Source organism: Bos mutus, chromosome 9, assembly GCF_027580195.1.
Source record: "Bos mutus isolate GX-2022 chromosome 9, NWIPB_WYAK_1.1, whole genome shotgun sequence".
NCBI classification, from domain to species: domain Eukaryota; kingdom Metazoa; phylum Chordata; class Mammalia; order Artiodactyla; family Bovidae; genus Bos; species Bos mutus.
This window is the reverse complement of record NC_091625.1, coordinates 76,833,695-76,852,109: the sequence shown is the minus strand read 5'-3', so window position 1 is coordinate 76,852,109 and position 18,415 is coordinate 76,833,695. Positions and strand designations below refer to the sequence as shown.

Below are 18,415 nucleotides of genomic sequence, written 5' to 3'. Positions count from 1 at the left end.
TGAGAGACATCTCCACACAAAAGTCCCAGCATCTCTTCAAACCCAATACACACAAATGCCTCTTCTTCTTTTATCTAAGGCCTGGTCCCTTCCCCAACTTTCTCCACTCCTGTTCATGATAAATACCATTTACTTTGTCTAGACTAAGAGTGAGCCAACAAGGACACATCTTTATCCTCCATAGTCAAGCTGTCTCCAAAGCTGTAATCTTCCCTTTAACATAATCTCTCACAGCTATTCCCACCTTTCAATCTCCACTGTCACCACTCAGCTGGTCGCTTTTCTCCTTGCATCTAGAATGGAGATTTAAGTTACAACTGCAGAGCTTCCACCCCTTGTAAACAGTTTTTCTCCCAAGCAACCATTGGCTTAAAAAAAAAAAAAAATTGCTAAATTCTTCAATTCATCAACGTGGCAAAGCTCTTTGTTATGGCTTGAAAGGACATCTCTAATCTGTTCTCCACGTACTTTACTCATTTTCCACTCGAGAACCTCTGTTCCAGGCAAATGGGTCTCTCAATTCTCTGTCTCCTGATCTTTTTATGAACCACCATTCCTTTCCTCACATTACTCCTTATCAACAAACACCTGATGTAGTAGTTAGACCCTGAGTTTATCAAAGTCCAACACACCTCCTGATATCTGTCTTCACACTGCCTCCTTTGACTATCCAGGTCAAAGTGCCCTTTTCCTCCTTGGAAATGATAAGATGCTGCTTTATGTACATAATAGCCAGGTGATACCAGTTCCACAGGTGAGACTAGGGCCTTAGGCCTGGTAAAGTTAGTTACATTTTTATAAATGCATCTTACGTCCTAAGATTATAGATCGATGAGTAGCAAGAACTGATAGTACCCAGTACAAGTATGCAATGCGTAAGTCTGGTTGGTTAGTGAACTGATTAAATGAAAGGAATCTGTCCATCATGAATAGAAAAAGGACAACTCTCCTCTCTTGTACCCTGTACCCTTGTACCCTCATTCATTTTCATAAAGAATACTTCCAGTCATGAAATGATGATGATGTTTCCATCTTCTTTCCTCTATAATTATCCCCACACAGTAGAAAAATCATGTAACAAAATAAAAATTCCATCTTCCATGAAACAATGACATACTTGTAACTGTGAACCAAAATATGAGATCAGAAATAAAATGGAGAAAATAGTAAATGGTGCAGCTCTGAAACTGGACAAAAAGCACAGGGGAGGTTGAGATGAAGAGCTGAAAGAGAAAGAGTAATTTATTACTAAATAACCACACATTCTATACAACTTTCATCAAGAAGCAGAGTCTATTGAATGATCCCCTGAATTTGGGATAGCCTGACAACTTATTTTGAAGAACAGAATGTGACTAAAGTGAGTTACTCAGTCCTAAGCTTAAGTCTCAAGAGAGAAGGGCCATGCAGCCCCACTCTCGCCATCTTTACTGCCATCCTAAAAACAGCATGTGAAAAAGCCCCGGCTAGTCCACTGGCACACAAAAGGATGTATAAACAGGGATAAGCCATTCTAGCCAAGGCTCCCAAGGCCAACCAGTCTGCCAACTGTGAGACATGTAAGATGCCATCCTAACCAACCAACTCATAAAACTGTGAGAAATTATGAATCATCACTGTTTCACACCACTAAGTTTCAGAGTGGTTTGCCCAATAACAAAGGCTAAAAGACACAGAGGAGTAAGTGACATTCCAGAAAACGAGGAAGACCAAATTCAGCTCACTTTCCCTGCTGAGAAAAATAAAATAGAAATAGCATCCATGAAATAAGAACAGGATGCCATTAAAAAGACCTTTAGGAAATTACAAATACAACACAGAACAGAAAACCTTAAACTCAGTAAAAACATTGGAATATAAAATCACAGAAATCTTCCAGAGAAAAGAATGATAAGGAGATGAACAGGACCAAAAACATACATAATGAAGCATCTTCTCCACCTCAAAAAAAAAAAAAAAAATCAGTCTAAGAGGTCCAACATCTGATTAACTGTTTTAGAGTTTAAAAAAAAAAAAAAGAAGAAAATGAAAATGGGAGTAAATCATCAAAGAAATAAATCAAAAGAAAATTTCCCCAAACTGAAGACTCTAGGTTTACAAAATCTTAAAGCTAAGAAAGCATCTTGCACAATAAATGGAAAAAGAGACTCATATCATGGTTAAACTTCAGAATACTAGAAAGAGAAAATCTAAAAACCTTTGGAGGATAGGAAGGGAAGATAAAGGAACAGAAGTAAGAATGATATTAGATTTCTCAGTAGCAACAGGGGAAGACAGAAGTCAGTGAAGAAAAGCCTTCAAAATTCCAAAGGGAAAATAATTAAAACTTGGAAGACTATACCCAGCCAACTACCAATCAAGTGTGAAGACAGAATCAAGACACTACCAGACTTTCAACATCTCAAAACATTTATTCCCAAGCCTCCTTTCTCAGAAAGCTCCTAAAGGATGCTTCTCAACAAATAGGAAATTAACCAAGAATAAAAAAGAAAGCATGAGATCAAGGAAGCAGAAGATAAAAAACAGGAAAAGAGATGAAGGAATTTCCTAGGACACCTAAGTAGTACAGCTAGGTAGTATTTAAGTGCACCAGGATAGACAGGAGCAGGAAGGTGAAAGTGTCCACGAAAAAAATTTCTAGAAAAAAACTCATAAAATGTTTGACAGGTATGTGGAAATGTTTTTGAAGGTGGTTTGTAGAGTTGCTGGAGAGTTAGAACTACCAACCAAAGCTTCAATAAAGGTTAAGCAATTAACCCCGATAAAAACAAAAGGTGTCCTGGAACATATGACTCTCTATACAGGAAATATATCTATACTTGCTGGCTCAGGATTAAATATTTACATACTCATAATAGCAAAATCACTAAGGAGTCAACTAAGAATTGTGATGTATTCAACGAAGAATTCTGATGCATTATCCTGAGAGAAAGGGGAAGATACAAGAAAGCATAAATCATCATCCACCTTAAAAGTAAATCAATACTTTACTTCCCTGGTGGGTAGCGGTAAAGAATCCTCCTGCCAATACAGGAGACATAGGCTTGATCCCTGGTCCAAGAAGACCCCACATACTGCAGAGCAACTAAACCCGTGAGCCCAACTACTGAGCCTGTGCTCTAGAGTTGGGAGCTGAAACTACTGAGCCCAAATGTTGTAACTACTGAAGCCCTCGCGCCCTGAGCCCAGGCTCCACGTTAAGAGAAGCCACCACAAGAAGCCCGCCCACGGCAACTACAGACTAGCCCCCGCTCACAGCAACTAGGGAAAAGCCTGTGCAGCAACAAAGACCCAACACAGCCAAAAAAAATTTTTTTTAATTTTTAAGGGTAAATCAACAGGTAATACCTAAAATTGGAGAATGAAGTTCACGGTTTTAAAATTATGATGGTAAAAATCTGAAGTTAGTTAAGATTCGAGAGTGTCTCTGAGAAGTGAGACAGCAGGGGCTGCTAGGAAGAAGTTAAGTGGGGATATATCCTTCTTACTATAGGCTTTCTTAGCACGGTTTTAAAGTTACAAACAGCTTATATGTCATATATCCCATATTTACATAAATTCAATAGTTTTACATGAATTGACAGAGTTCTCTGTCAACTGACCAACCCCGTCATTCATTTCTCGGTGAAATGTCCCAGTCTCTGTATGTTATCCACAGCACTAATAAGCTCCCCACCTCTTACTCTCGCATGTGTGTGCTTAGTTGCTCAGTCATCTCCAACTTTCTGTGACCCCATGTACTGCAGCCTGCCAGGCTCCTCTGTCTATAGGAATTCTCCAGGCAAGAATACTGGAGTGGGTTGCCATGGCCTCCTCCGGGTGATCATCCCAACCCAGGGATCAAATCCAGGTCTTCAGCATTGCAGGCAGATTCTTTACCTTCTGAGCCAACAAGGAAGCCCAAGAATACTGGAGTGGGTAGCCTATCCCTCCTCCAGGGGATCTTCCCGACCCCAGGAATCAAACCAGGGTCTCCTGCATTGCAGGCAGGTTCTTTACCAGCTGAGCTACCAAGGGAAGCCATCCCTCACTACCAGAATAATATCTGATTTTTCCTGCGATCAAGAAAGTGTCGCCTTTCACAAATTTTAAGATTAATTCAACTAATCTAAAAACTCACAGTCTCTGACCCCTCCTTTTCCTTCACTGTGTTATGTTTACAAAGATCAAAGAGAATATACTATAGCTTGCTGAGTATATTAACATAGATTTCAAAGGCAACTATTTTATAGCAAGTAAAACATTTTTATGCAATTCCTTCTCTAACTTTCTTCCCAATTACTAAACACTGCACACCCGAATCCTCTCTTCAAATTAGAGCAAGACAAAAACATAAAATTACCCACCAGGACCACTGTATACTTAGTATAGTGTGACATCAGAGTGAAGGATATCACCTCCACCACCTCACTGGGCAGAGCTGAAATATTCAAATGTTAGCTAGCTCCTGTCTAGAACAAAAACACACCAGCAGTTAAAATGAAGCCCGAACACAGCCATCCCTTCTCATTGGCTTTTCACTTCTCACACACAGAAAACCGGCAAGGTGAGTGAACACCTGTACCTTGAAGGTGACAGGGAACATCGTATTCGATCTCATCGTGTCTCGAGGGGCTTAAGAACAGAGTTCCATCCACCAGCGGGAACTGCTCGAACACCGGGAGCACCCGGTGGCACAGGGCGCAGTTCACCACGTTCCTGTGGCTGGCGCTCAGGGCTGCCAGGATGAATTTGCGCAGGTCCTCGCCCTGGCCCATCTGGGCATCGTCCTCCATCCGCACGTGGAAAGTGTTCAGCTTGTGCCGGGGGATGTGAGTCAGGAGCTCGGACAGGTCCAGGCGCCGGAGGAACTGCACGGGCGCATCGAAGTGGCCCCCCCTATGAACCGACAACCCCGCCGGACTGTAGTCAAAGTGGGCGTTTCGGAACACGTGGCCCCCAGCCAGGGCCTTTTTGTGAGGCTCCAGGTGGATGGCGTTCTTGAGGAACTCCCCGAGGTACCTGGAGGAGCGGGGGCCGCTGAAGTGGGCGGGGGAGAGGATGGAGTAGCCGGTGGGCGGGGACTGGCCCGGGGAGCCGCAGGGCGAGCGTGCCCCGTAGACTGCCGCGCCGGCCCCAGCGCCGCCCTTCTCCTGCGAGTTCTGCCGGTCCATGGAGTGCCGGCGGGGCAGGTCGTGGCTCAAGCCTTTCTGGGGCTTGGAGGGCGGCCGGCACTTCTTGGCCTCCTCCACTGCCTCGCCGGGGGGCCTCCCGGTGTTCTTCTCTGACCCCGACTTCTTCTTCTTCTCATCCTGCATCCGCTTTACCTGGTACCAGTCCGTGTCCTTCTTCAGGTGGCCCTGGCCGCAGCGGCAGGAGCAGAAGCGGAAGGCCAGGTCGTAGCCCTTCTTGGTCCACATGTTCTGGCGGCACTGCTTCTCGTTCCAGCTCCGGGCCCGGCCGATGCAGTTGAACTGGACCAGGATGCTGCTCTCCCACTCGTAGAAGCACTGCAAGTGCATCCAGGTGCTGTGCGGGCAGTGCTCGTTGTTGCACACCACCTTCTGGTAGTCGTCTTTCTCCAGGTCCACCGGCCTCCCGAAGCTGCAGATCAGCGGCGTTGCACAAGGGGCTTCTGGGGAGAAGCACAGAAAGAGACAGATTCAGCTGGCGCGCTGTGCGATTCCAGCCAACACCAAGAGCGAGATCAAAGCTCACTCACCATCCCGCCTGAGCCCATTCACGCCAAGGCACAGCACGTTTCTGGTGTGGAGATTCCTACTACTGGAATAACACCAGACCGGGGTAGAAAACGTTCACTGCTTTCTTTTGGTGGGATGTTGTGCCAAGGAAATTTATTCTGTGATATTTGTTATCAGCTGAAAAAACCATTGAGCTTCAAAAAGCCCAAATCCTTCACAGTGCAATTAGCTGTGCATCAGTGCTTGCAACAGTGTAGTATGAGGTCTTCCTGAGACATGAGTGTAATGACAGGCAGTTTCAGGGTTTTTTTTTAAATGAATCACTCTGCTGAACTAGAAAATATGATGCAGCTAGGGAACCAACAAGAGGGCTTCCCTGGTGGTTCAACCGTAAAGAATCTGCCGGCCAAGCAGGAGATGAGGGTTCCACCCCTAGATCGGGAAGATCCCCTGGAGGAAGACATGGCAACCCACTCCAGTATTCTTGCCTGGAAAATCCCATGGAAGAGGAGCCTGGTGGGCTACAGTTCATGAAGTCGCAAACAGTTGGACACAGCTTAGCAACTAAATAACAAGAACAACTGAACCAACAAGTTCAGATGGTAGCTCCAAAAGGGCTCTCAAACCCTTTCTCATAGGGTTGGGTAATCCTGAATACCATGGAGAAAAGAAAACAGACTTGCCTCATCCCCAGCACTCTAGAATGGTCTGATACCTAATGGCAGGATGTTTGATTAAACTAATTGTTAGTCTACAAAGAATTACACTGCCAGTTCATGAGGGAAAAAAAAAAAAATTCTCCTTAAGCTATGAGGACAGCAAGCAGGAACACCAAGGTATCTCTACCCATAGGGTGTACAAAAGGCCAAGCAGGTTCCCAGAAGGGAGGTAAAACTTGGTAACACAGAGTAGACCCCATTTCTTAAGAAGTAAATAAGATTTATGAACATCTGGAAGCTATGCAATTTCCCTAAACCTTCCCAGCATCCCCGATGCCCACCAATGACAAGTACGACATGCCACCAAACGAAGCAATGCCAATGACGGGGCCCACAAAGCTGATGGCCCTCTATGGTACAATCATCCCCTTCAGTGTGGGATTCCAGGAACTCAGCAAAATGGCCCAAACTGACTAATCCACCTCTGTGATTACCATGGCTTCCCCATATACGTCTTGGGAGTCACAACACTTCATCTTCACTTGTTCAAACCCCAAATGCCCAGTGTAGCAATTGGCAGCATGAACTCTGCAGCCTGACTGCCCAGGTGAGAACTCCAGCAGTACCATCGATGAGCTGTGTGCTCGCAGACAGGTAACTACTTCTCTTTGTGTCAGCTTCCTCTGTATAAAATGCAGGTGTCAACTGAATGGACCTTATATGGTTCTTAAAAGGATGAAATATATAGATACACAGATGGTGCTCAGAGCAGAGCCTGGCATGCAGTAAATCACCTCCGCTTCCTCCCATTCTTCAAGGCCCACCTCTAGATAACAGGACTCCCCTCTTCCCTTGCATCCTGATCTCCCCACTCCCAGGAAGGTTCTGATCTGAACCTTATCTGAGTCCACACTGTGGTCTCATCAGGTGATGACTTAAGTGAGGATGCCTATTACACTTATCTGATTTCCTGGCCCCACTGGGCTCAGGTCTTGCACACATCCAGTGTTGCATAAAGGCTCACTAAAAAGACACTGGCACATGAAACCCACACATGATAAGCAGAGCAGAAGGAAGAGAGAAGGCTGTGATCCTAGCATAGAGACTAGGGTAGGGAAGCACACTGAAAAGAAGAGTTGTGTGTACACTGGGCAAATTAGCTGTAGTCACCTAGGCTCCAGGTGACATTTTAAAACACAGTGTTTTAAAATGTTAATTAGTCAATTAAACAAAGTTCAGTGGCTTTTACTGTCAGTCCTGCAGAGGAACAGCTTTGAAGGGAACGGCTCTGAAATGTACTGGCAAAAACCTAAATGATATTAACCCAGGACTAAGGAAATTAAATTTAAGAATGACCCAGGAATACCTCTGCATGCACAATATCCAAAACTTTAAATTTTAAATGTTGAGATTGACTTGATGTTTCTTTTAAAAGTATTTTTCACATTAAAGAAAGGTAGACTAAAAGGGGAAAAATTATTCTTACATCTTTTTTTTAAGTTCCAAATGCATATCATTCAACCAATCCTGAGCACTTCCTACATATCACGTCTTTGGACTTGGAAAGATTGGCAAGCCATGGTAAGAGCTCTAAAGACGTTCGTGCCTGGACCACATGCACAGAGGAGGGAACACAGTTCCACGTCCCTGTTCCTCTAACACAATCTGTCTTCATCACAGCCATTCCCACCTGTTTCTCCAGGTGGGACTCCACAACAAAGTGTCTCCACTCCAACCTGCCAGCTCGGCTGGTTCACATGGCAGCCACTTTGATGTGGCCTTATGGTTAGATCTCAAAAATATATATAAAGCCAAGTGTATGCACACTAAGACGCTTCAGTCATGTCCAAGTCTCTGCAACTCTATGGACTGCAGCCCACTAGGCTCCTCTGTCCATGGGATTCTCCGGGCAAGAATACTGGAGTGGGGTTGCCATTTCCTTCTCCAGGGATGTTCCCGACCCAGGGATCGAACCCAGGTATCCTGTGTCTCTTGCATTGGCAGGCAGGTTCTTTACCACTAGTGCCACCTGGAAAGAGCTAAATATAGCATTAACATGCATGCCTGCGTGCAAAGATATAAAGCCAGGGCTTGTTTAACACCAAACATACGCAATAGACACCTCGCCCTGTTACATACCTCCAGCCTTATAGGGCGAGGCTCTGGGGAACAGGGTGAGGAATAGGGGAACCTTGGGAAAGGGCCTCTGACAAAGCTTTTATATCTACACAGCCTTCTTTTTCCTCCCCCCTTTTCATTTTCTTACACAGGCTTCTAGTGAAGCCATAGAGGGCTTGCCTTTCTGCTCAAAGACACGATTTCCTTCAGGATTTGTTTGGAAAGGCAGCTGGGAAGAATGAAGGGCATGTGAGCGCCAGTTCCACCACTGACTAGTTGTTTGACTTGGAGTAGTTTCCTCATCTATAAAGTAAGGATACAAATGCTTGCGCTCACTCACCTCAAATACAGGTGGAAGCGCTTCGTGACTGTAAAGTTCCATAAAAACTCTTCTAAATTTAGTGCTCCCCCACTAAATGCAAGCTGCTCTAAGGCATTGAGAAAGTAAGTCAATAAATGGATAATGTCATGCCTTTGTTTCAGTTTCCTAAGTTTTGCAATTTACTGAAACATATAGCAAACGTTCTTTTAACTGTAAAAACAGCACTAGTGGCATTCAAACATCACACCTATAACAAAACTTGCCACATTATAGAACGTATTTGATTATTTCCTGAAACCTACTTCTAAATTTAGAAAATTCTTAGCTATTAAGAATAGTAGTCCCACAAAGGTATAAATGAGGGTAAGTGAGGAGAAGGGAACGCTCGCTTCAGTGAGGGCCTCTGTTACGCACAACCCTCGGGACTTTAGTCTGAGCTGTGCTGCCTAACAAGCAAAATGAGAAAAGGTTCCTTCATATGAAGACAGTATGGTTTTAAAAAACGTATAGGAACTCTCCAGTACATGTTTTTACGGCCTCACCATCAAATATCTCACACTCAGTTTCTATTTCTCCCTGCCCAAGTGAAAATAATCAGGGCTCACCTCATTCTGCTCCCTGATAGCTCAGTTGGTAAAGAATCCACTTGCAATGCAGGAGACCCCAGTTCGATTCCTGGGTCAGGTAGATCCCCTGGAGAAGGGATAGGCTACCCACTCCAGTATTCTTGGGCTTCCCTTGTGGCTCAGCTGGTAAAGAATCAGCCTGCAACCAATGCATGAGACCTGGGTTTGAAGATCCCCTGGAGAAGGGAAAGGCTACCCACTCCAGTATTCCGGCCTGGAGTCAGACACGACTGAGAGACTTTCACTTCTACTTTCACCTCATTCTGGGCAAAAATCTCAAGTCGTTTCCAGTCTGGACAATAAGATAAGGAGGCTGACATCACTTGGGCAACATCTATCCCTCTCCATCTCATCCTGTATCCTTCCTCCCACCTCAGGCCTTGGTGTCCCCCTCCCAAACCCACCCCCAGAACCTAAAGAAAGGGAAGGATCTGACAGCGGCCATTTATACTGGCTGCCCAACCAACCCAAAGCTCTTGATGATAAACTCGTTCGCGCTGACAGGAACCCCCAAACCAGACACTGCTGTTTTCAGCTTCCTAACTGTGAAATTAACTGTTCTCACAGCTCTTAAAATAATTTCAAGCATCACAGGCAGGAGGGGAGTTTGGCGGGGTAGACAGGCTTCTGAAGTCATGTGAGGCTTTCTAGACAAAGCCTAAGGTAGGGACTCGGTCACATTCATCCTTGCAAACCCACTACGGTGAAAACTGTGTCATGTGTCTAATCAATGTCTCGTGGAAGGCAACTAGGGCCCAGTCAGATATAGGAGTCTGCAGTGACGGAGTGCTGTTGGAGGGAGGGTGGGGGAAGCTGGCCCCCAGGGAGCTCAGCCCCTGTCTAGCAGTCTCCACAGGCCTTCGAGACTCAGCCAGGAGCCTCTCTCGGGCAGCACCTGGCCCTCACACTTACTTCCTCAAACTTACCACGATCTATTCTACCCTCCTTCAGCATCCAGGTACCAAATGCAAACTTTAAGGTTTCTGAACAACTGTCTTATGATACAGCTCTGTTCCATACAGTAATTCCTCTTAGGGGGAGCACACCCTCTTGTCTGAAGAGCAAGTTCCCTGGGGGACGACTGTTCTGACCTGAGGCTGCTCATCTATCTCCAAGCTTCCTGAGGGGCCGGAGCATGGTGATTGAGGATACAGACTCTGGAGCCTGCCAACCAGCCTGGACTGACTTGTAGCTCTAAACTTAGCAGTTTTAAGACCTCTGACTAGTCACTTCAACCTCCCTGGGCTTCTTTCTTCTCACCTGTAAAATGGCAGCAACAAGAGTGAGCATCTACCTCAAAGGGTTGCCGTGAATATCAAAGGAGTTATTAAGGCAGTTTGAATGGTGCCCAGCCCATAATGAGCACCATTTAAATATACACAATTATTATTAAAAGCCCTATCACTTTATATTACTTGATGTAGAAACAAAAGGACTGCATTTAGAGCAAAGCTACAACCAGGAAGTGACCATCCTCCTTTCTCCATCTGTAAGTAAGTACAAAAAATACGTGCTTTCCCCCCACAAACAAAGCAGGGCAGCATGCATAAAATAAGTCACTAAATATGTACTGACAAGTTTTAAAGAAGCAGAAGGAAAATTCTGTTCTCCTAGCCCCTTAAAGATCTTCTACTCAGTGTCAGCCAAGTACCTTGCTATATGTAGTTTTCAACCTAAAAGATCTTTTCCAAGCCTGGGTAACAGGGATTCACAAAAAGCATGGCTGCCTTTGATTTATGAGATGTGTTCCTAAAGAACTTACATAATTCAAGACTGATTACCTCACAGTCTGCGGGCGGAGTATGGGGAATGCATCCTCGGAACGCATAAATCTGCAGCTCAGCCGCTGTGCTGTGTTTTTGCTTTACTGCTGCTTTTTAATAGCAGAATTATCTCTAATATTTCTCAGTTGTACCTCATAAATTGACAGCATGGCATAGCATAGTGTTTTATCCTATTTCTGTTCCAAAGTTACAGATTTTCAGGATGTTTTCCAGCACGAGTATTATTAGCACAACTTGGATACTCTGAATGCTGTAATAAAGGCTTGAGTTATAAGCTAATTTGAAAATAATAACACAAATGTCACTTAAATCCATGAAGGATATCTGTAAGCAACAAGAGTTCACATAATATTGCCAAGGGTTAGAAGGTATTTCTCTTAAAAAGAAAAGGATGTGACATTGGGTAACAAAGCATTTTTACAATTCAGTTGACCTGCTGGCTTTGAAAATATGAGATAGCCTGATGCATAATTTGGGGGAATGTGCCTGCCGAAATTTTGCACATAACGGGAAACTTTTATTATCATTTACGTGTCTTTAGTTGAAATTTGCATAATAAATTTGCATACAATGGGATCACGTGATACTAGGAAATAAATTAGCAGACTGCCTTTTCTCCTACCTGGAGATTTAGATCTTGAGGGCACTGAATCTCAGAGAACTACACAGCACCCTGGCATTTCATGTACTGCATGCACTCACTCTGAAGACTAGTCCATGAGCTCTCAGAACCAAACCACAATATCACAGGATGCAGACAGAACTCCAGGTTAAGTACATGTGTATGTGCACATGTGTCTGAATGTGTGCACATATATAACAACAGAAAGACTGCCCAGATATTAAACCATCCCACTGTTGAGACTCCAGAAAAGACTTCATGTTATCCTCCAGTACTATAATGCAATTTTAAAGCATTTCCTTGCTTCCCTGAAACACTAAAGAACCTGATTCTGATTATCCCTGTCAATGGCCTTCCCTTTGCATGCACGAATATTCCAAATACAGCCATAATCAAAACTCCAAAATATTTTTATATGTGATTGCCATTTACCACCTAAGTTATAAGTACAGTGTCCCAAAAATGTTGGCTTACTTCTCTCTCGGTGCATCCAGAATGGTGCCTGAAGACCAAAGGCCACAGTGGAGTTGGGCCCTCCCCTTGCCTCTGGATTCCCGAAGGCCTCGGCTGAAAAGACAAATGGCTTCACCTCCCCCCAGTCTGTCCAACGGGTAAAACATTCAGCTGTGTGACCAACTGGCAACAGGGGTCATCTGCAGACAAGGCACCTGTCAGAAAATACGCCCACGACTCACTGCTGTTCAATACCGTCCAAACATTCTACTGAGAGAAACAATATTTATGAAAGATGTCATAGATGATGTCCACGCTCTTCTAGATCTGAGCTCCAGTGGGGTGGTCTAGCCTGCAGTGTTTTATTAAACCAGTACAGGGATTCTTGTTATGAAGTATAAATGCCTTTTAGATGCATCGTGCCCTCTCTGGGTCATTCAGGTCTCCACTCCAGCCCTGTTCACGAACTTATTCATATGCCAGGGCCCTGGAGGCATCTGAGTATGTCAGCCTTGCAACAGGTAAAAGCTATCTCTTAGTAAAGCCAGGTGTCACAGGGCTGGTTACCTGGACCACACTGTTTTATTCCCTGGACAGGCTGCTTTTAATGGTGCATACGCATGCATGCTCAGTTGCTCAGTCGTGTCCGACTCTTTGTGACCCCATGGACTGTAGCTCGCCAGGCTCCTCTGTCCATGGGATTCTCCAGGCAAGAATACTGCAGTGGGTTGCCATGCCTTCCTCCAAGGGATCTTCCTGACCCAGGGATTCGAACCTGTATCTCTTACAGTATGAAGGTATTACATGCATTGGCAGGTGAATTCTCTACCACTAGTGCCAGCTGGGAAGCCCCTTAATGATGTGAGCAGGCCTAACAAATTTGTTTTATTTATGAAAGGATATTGTCATGGACATTGCGCAGTATAACATTTTGTAAGTCACTGGTTTTGTTTTGCTTTGTTTTTCTATCCGATGGACCCTGGAGTGCAGACCTCTGCTTCTGTTTGCCTTTTCCCTCCCTGTACTAGAAATCTGAAAGCCACATTTGTGACCCACCTCTTGCAATGCCCCAAGATATCCATTATTTTTCCTAACAGTATCATCCCTATTACTAATATTCTCACTTATTTATTATTTCTTATAGTATTACATGTATTTTTGAAAGCCAGTTTATTTGTAGGAGGAGGAGGCTATGAATGATCAAAACAAAAATCCATTCCCCACCTTTTGCCATAAATTTCAAACCAGCTTTGCCTAATTTATATCAAACTGTGGACTTTGGGGTGGGGGGCAGATGCTCTCCTCCCTCCTCGTTTTTCCAAAGTCGGCCAGAAAAGGATGCAAACTGAGAGGAGAGGCCAGTGCTGACCCACAGAGCCCAGGAGCCCCACAAACTCAACCCCTTCAGGAAGGGCTGTCCTCTCTACCTGCCCACGCTCCACCCCTGAGGAGCGGCTGGGGCATAAGCACTGAGTCCTGGAGCCGCTGTGCTCACCAGCTCCACACTCTCACTCCTTCCCCTGGGCTCAGCCCCTTCAGCTTCCCACTCTGCTGTTCATACCCAGCCATCCACCTGTTCCCAACCAGCCTGGTGTCTCTCAGACACATCCCAGGCTGACTCCTGCTGCTCAGAGCTCTGCCAGCCAATCCAGCCCCTCCGGCCTCCTTGTCCTGCCTGGACCAGGTAGGTGCCTCCTCTGTCACCTGCTCCCAGCCTCACCGGTGAAGTTGAGACATGGTGAAGTGGGCTCTGGCGCCTGTCAACTCCACCCTACCTCGTCTTCTTCCGGGAAGAGGAGATCCTGTGTGCAGGGCTCTAACCCACAAAGCCTAGACTCTGTCATCCCCTGTGAGCCCAGTCTTGTCTCCACTCAGCTCTCCCCAACAGCAGCCTCTTTACTTCCCCTTCTTCCCACTCTTCCCTCACCTAGCAAACCCAGGAATTCATTTCTGACAAATAGGCAAAGGACAGTCCCATGTTCACTGCAGAGATTAGCTCTAAGGGGAGAGGCAGACAGAAGAGCAATGAATAGCGAAATGGCAAGTGTTACAGATGTGGCCACACAATCTGAACCTGCTGCAAGGTTACATCGCCACCGACAGCTACAAGGGTCCAACCAACTTCACCTTCTAAAGGATGAACGTGTTAGTTGCTCAGTTGTGTCTGGCTCTTTGCGACCCTATGGAGAGGGTAGCCGTTCCCTTCTCCAAGGGATACTCCCCACCCAGGGATCAAACCCGGGTCTCCTGCATTGCAGGCAGGTTCTTTACCATCTGAGCCCCTACAGGATGACAAGTGAAAAAAAATGCCAATGTAAAACCTAACATCAAGAATAGCAGATTACTATAGCCATCGAGCCTTTATTAATGGCATTAGCAATTATAATGACAACTTGTTTAAATAATAAAAGTCATGTCCATTGGTATACTAATTATAGCTATATGTATTCACATGAAAGAATATAAGAAAAAAAAAGTTTATAACATGCCTACTGAAATAACGCACACAGTCATACATAGGTGTACATGAGTGTATCTCTGAATAACCAGATATCACCCTAACAGTGTAATTTCATACACATGCATGTTTACACGCATACACACCTACTCTAGATACAATATTACTTCCACAGTGAACAACAAAAGACCCTCACTTTTGCTAACCAAGTTCTTCAACAGTTAAATTTTAGCCTCAAGATCCACTGTAAACCCCAGACTTTTTGGCAATTACAATTGCCAGTAAACAACTATTAGCTTTATAGGTTGCTCCTTCTCGTGTCACTCTTTGAATATTGCCAGCCTAGCATTCGCCTCGGCAGGGATCTGTCAACAGCTTTTGGAATTCTGACCACATTCTCCAAGATATTAATCTTCCCTTGCCTTCCTGCCTGGCATCAATGCAAATTCAGTGAGCATCTTCTCCTTGCAGTGACATGGGGTTTTGAGGCTTGCAGGTCCAGTAGGTTTGCTTCATCTTTTTTTACAGACACTGGAGCAGAAAAGAATGATGAATATAGAAAAATATACACAAGTAAGTATCTGAAACCAGGATATACTGATAACACTCTGTGCACTGATGTGATGTCTTCAGCAGTTCCACTTTCCTTCTCTGCTCCTGGGATGAATCAGAGAATGTCAATACAGTACATAACAACCCTGAATTTCTGCCATCCTCAAGACTGATCGCGAACACAGTAAAGGTTTATTAATCATCTGAAAATATTATGGATTTGAGGCCAGATTTGTTTTCCAGATTTTTTTTTTAATAAGCATGTCCAGATATGTAGATGTAACACCAGTTTATTAGGTCTGACACACTAAAGTTTTGGAATCTTTACTATAAATAAGTCAAATACTGGATAACATGAGCACTTGATTACAGGTCTCTAGAGATCTGGACATTTGCAAAACAGTACAATAGTTATATTCTCAAAGTGCTGTAAAAACTCAAACCATACAAGCAAACTTTACACAGGAAATATTTCAAACTAATCTGGTCTCTGAATGAGGCAGTTTTCTTAGCAGATTTATTATATTTAATTAATTAAATAAAGAGCTTTCAAATTTTCCAGAATACTAACAAACACTCATTTGGGAAAATGTATGGCTTCTATTAATAGTTATCATTTAATAAAGACCCTGTTCTAAAGGACAAAATAAACACACCAGGGTTTGTCTCAGGGTTAAACACTTAATACAAAAGAAAAACACACAAAGTCTCTGAAAATCAGCTAATTACAAGTCAATTCAATAACACTTCTGAACACCTGTTGTGTGCCCAGTGCAGAGCTTCATATAGGGGTTGAAAATGATGAATAAATTTGTTAGCCACACTTTCCTGTGACTTTGAGTATTTTATATTTTTTTTGTTGAAAACTAGACACTTTTAATAACAGTGCCAACTCTGAAAATCAGCGTGGTAACTCTAAAAATCAGATTTTCCCTCCTTCCAGTATGCTGCTGCTGTTGTTACTGCTGTTTGCTTGTTTAGTGACTAATTCTGTAAGGTCTCTATTTTTCCATCACATGTAGCCACCAAAGTTTCTACTCAGTTAGTTTGGTGGTCAGCTAATAACTGGACAGAGACTTCCTTAAACGCCCTGAACAGTAAGTGTCCCACCCTTTGCCAAGGGGCTGTGTGTGTGTTGGGTAAACCTTCAATGCTTCAACAATTTACAACCTTACTGGCCTTTACTTTTGGCTTTTTTGGAGTCTCCAGATCAGCCAGAAGCAACAATGAGGGGCTCTTCAAGTCTTCCCTGGGCATGCTCTGAGCCCTGCCCACATGCACGGTCTTCTAGAGCAGCGGTCCCCAACTTCTTTGGCACCAGGGATGGGTTTCATGGAAGACAAATTTTCCATAGACCAGGGGTTGGGGGGATGGTTTTGGGATGGTTCAAGTACATTATTTCTATTATTACTGCATCAACTCCACCTCAGATCATCAGGCATTGGATCCTGGAGGCTGGGACCCCTGCTCTAGGGCACCAGGAATGTGTCAGAGCTTCTCAAAACCCTTTATGGGCTTCCCACTTTCAAGACATTCTTCTTAAGTGTTTTGACCCATTTTTTGTTTGCTCTGGCTGCTGGCTAGTATCATAATTACAATGACAAACAACTGCTGCTGAGTGTGTTCAGCAGACATCGTAAGAGGGCTTCTAACACTGGGTAACCTCTGAGCCAGGTCAAATAAAGACCAGCCCTGTGAATGAGGTTTTACCAGGCAGCTTCCGGACACGTCAAACGGCGGTAGTTCTCTGGGACTAGAGTTTTGGAGGAAGCTTCAAATCTGTTCTTCCCCCTCCAGTGACTACTAGGCTGCTTGTTTTAAAGCTACTATGAATATTACAGGGCTTCCCTCGGGGCTGAGCTGGTAAAGAACCCACCAGCAATGTAGGAGCCCTGGGTTCGATCCCTGGGTTGGGAAGATCCTCTGGAGAAGTGAACAGCTACCCACTCCAGTATTCTGGCCTGGAGAATTCCATGGACTGTACAGTCTATGGGGTCGCAAAGAGTCAGACACTACTTTCACAATGCATACTACTATATATAAAATAGATAAACAACAAGGCCCTACTGTACAGCACAGGAAATTATATTCAATATAACAACCAAAGGAAAAGAATCTGAAAAGTATACGTATACCTATATATATATATGCATGCATAAAACTAAATCACTTTGCTGTACACCAGAAACTAACACAACACTGTAAATCAACCCTACTTCAAACACACACACACACATATATATATAAATTTTTTTTAAAAAACCAAGCTACCACAGAGCCAGGGAGAGGGAATGGGAATAGACAAGTTAAGAGAAAACAAAATTCATTGTTCCTACTATGACTCAGTCATTTCCCTTGAATAAAAACTCCGAGGATTAAAGCAAGTCTTTTGTTAATTTCTAGAATTCTGAAAAGTTGATTTTGATCATTTTTTCCCGTGTTCACATTGTTTTTAAGAAGAGGCAGATATCCAGGGGTCCTTCTATCATTCCGGAAGTAGTTCTTAATATAAATTTAAGTTTAAAGACATATTTTGTTATAGAAAAATGACAAGATGATAAAAATAGAAAAAAAATGTAAAATTTCTGACCATGATCTTTTAAATGACTATGGCTATCAAGTTACTATGATTTTGGATTCTGTTTAAATACATCAAAATGACAAGATTTACAGTAAACTGAAGACTGTACCTCTGCATTTAAACTTAAATTAAAAAAAAAAAAAAACAGGGTGAAACAGTATTAAGTAAAAGGGACTTTGCTTTCTCAAATTCCTTTTGGGGACACACAAGCAAAAAAAGTATTTTTCAAGTATTTTGTCAACTTGTTTTACTTAGTATAGGAGCTATAGTAAAGCTCACCTAAGTATATCTGTCTTAAAAAGTTTTATCAACACCCTCAAATCAGCCTTTTGAAAATTACAGTGATGACGTCACACATGCATTCAGGAATCTCAGAAACTCCCAGCCCAAAGCCCCACGTCCCTCAGCTACACTCAAAGAGCACCACAACTAGGTCCAGGACTGGATCCCCACCTGGTCACCCACGAGGCCCATGGGCCACGCCTCTGCTTCGGTCACCAGCCCTCCCTGTGGGGCAGTACCGAGCACAGATCAGAGGAGAAGGAGACTGGTGCCCACA

The 18,415-nt window shown here is 43.9% G+C and overlaps 1 protein-coding gene across 1 annotated transcript in view; it reads right to left on the bottom strand.

Annotated features, from left to right (window-relative positions):
- HECA (hdc homolog, cell cycle regulator) overlaps positions 1–18,415 on the bottom strand; it is a 44,984-nt gene that overhangs the window by 11,085 nt on the left and 15,484 nt on the right. Inside the window, 1 exon segment of the mRNA XM_070376767.1 lies at positions 4,565–5,614. Within this exon segment, the coding sequence (XP_070232868.1) occupies positions 4,565–5,614 (1,050 nt within the window).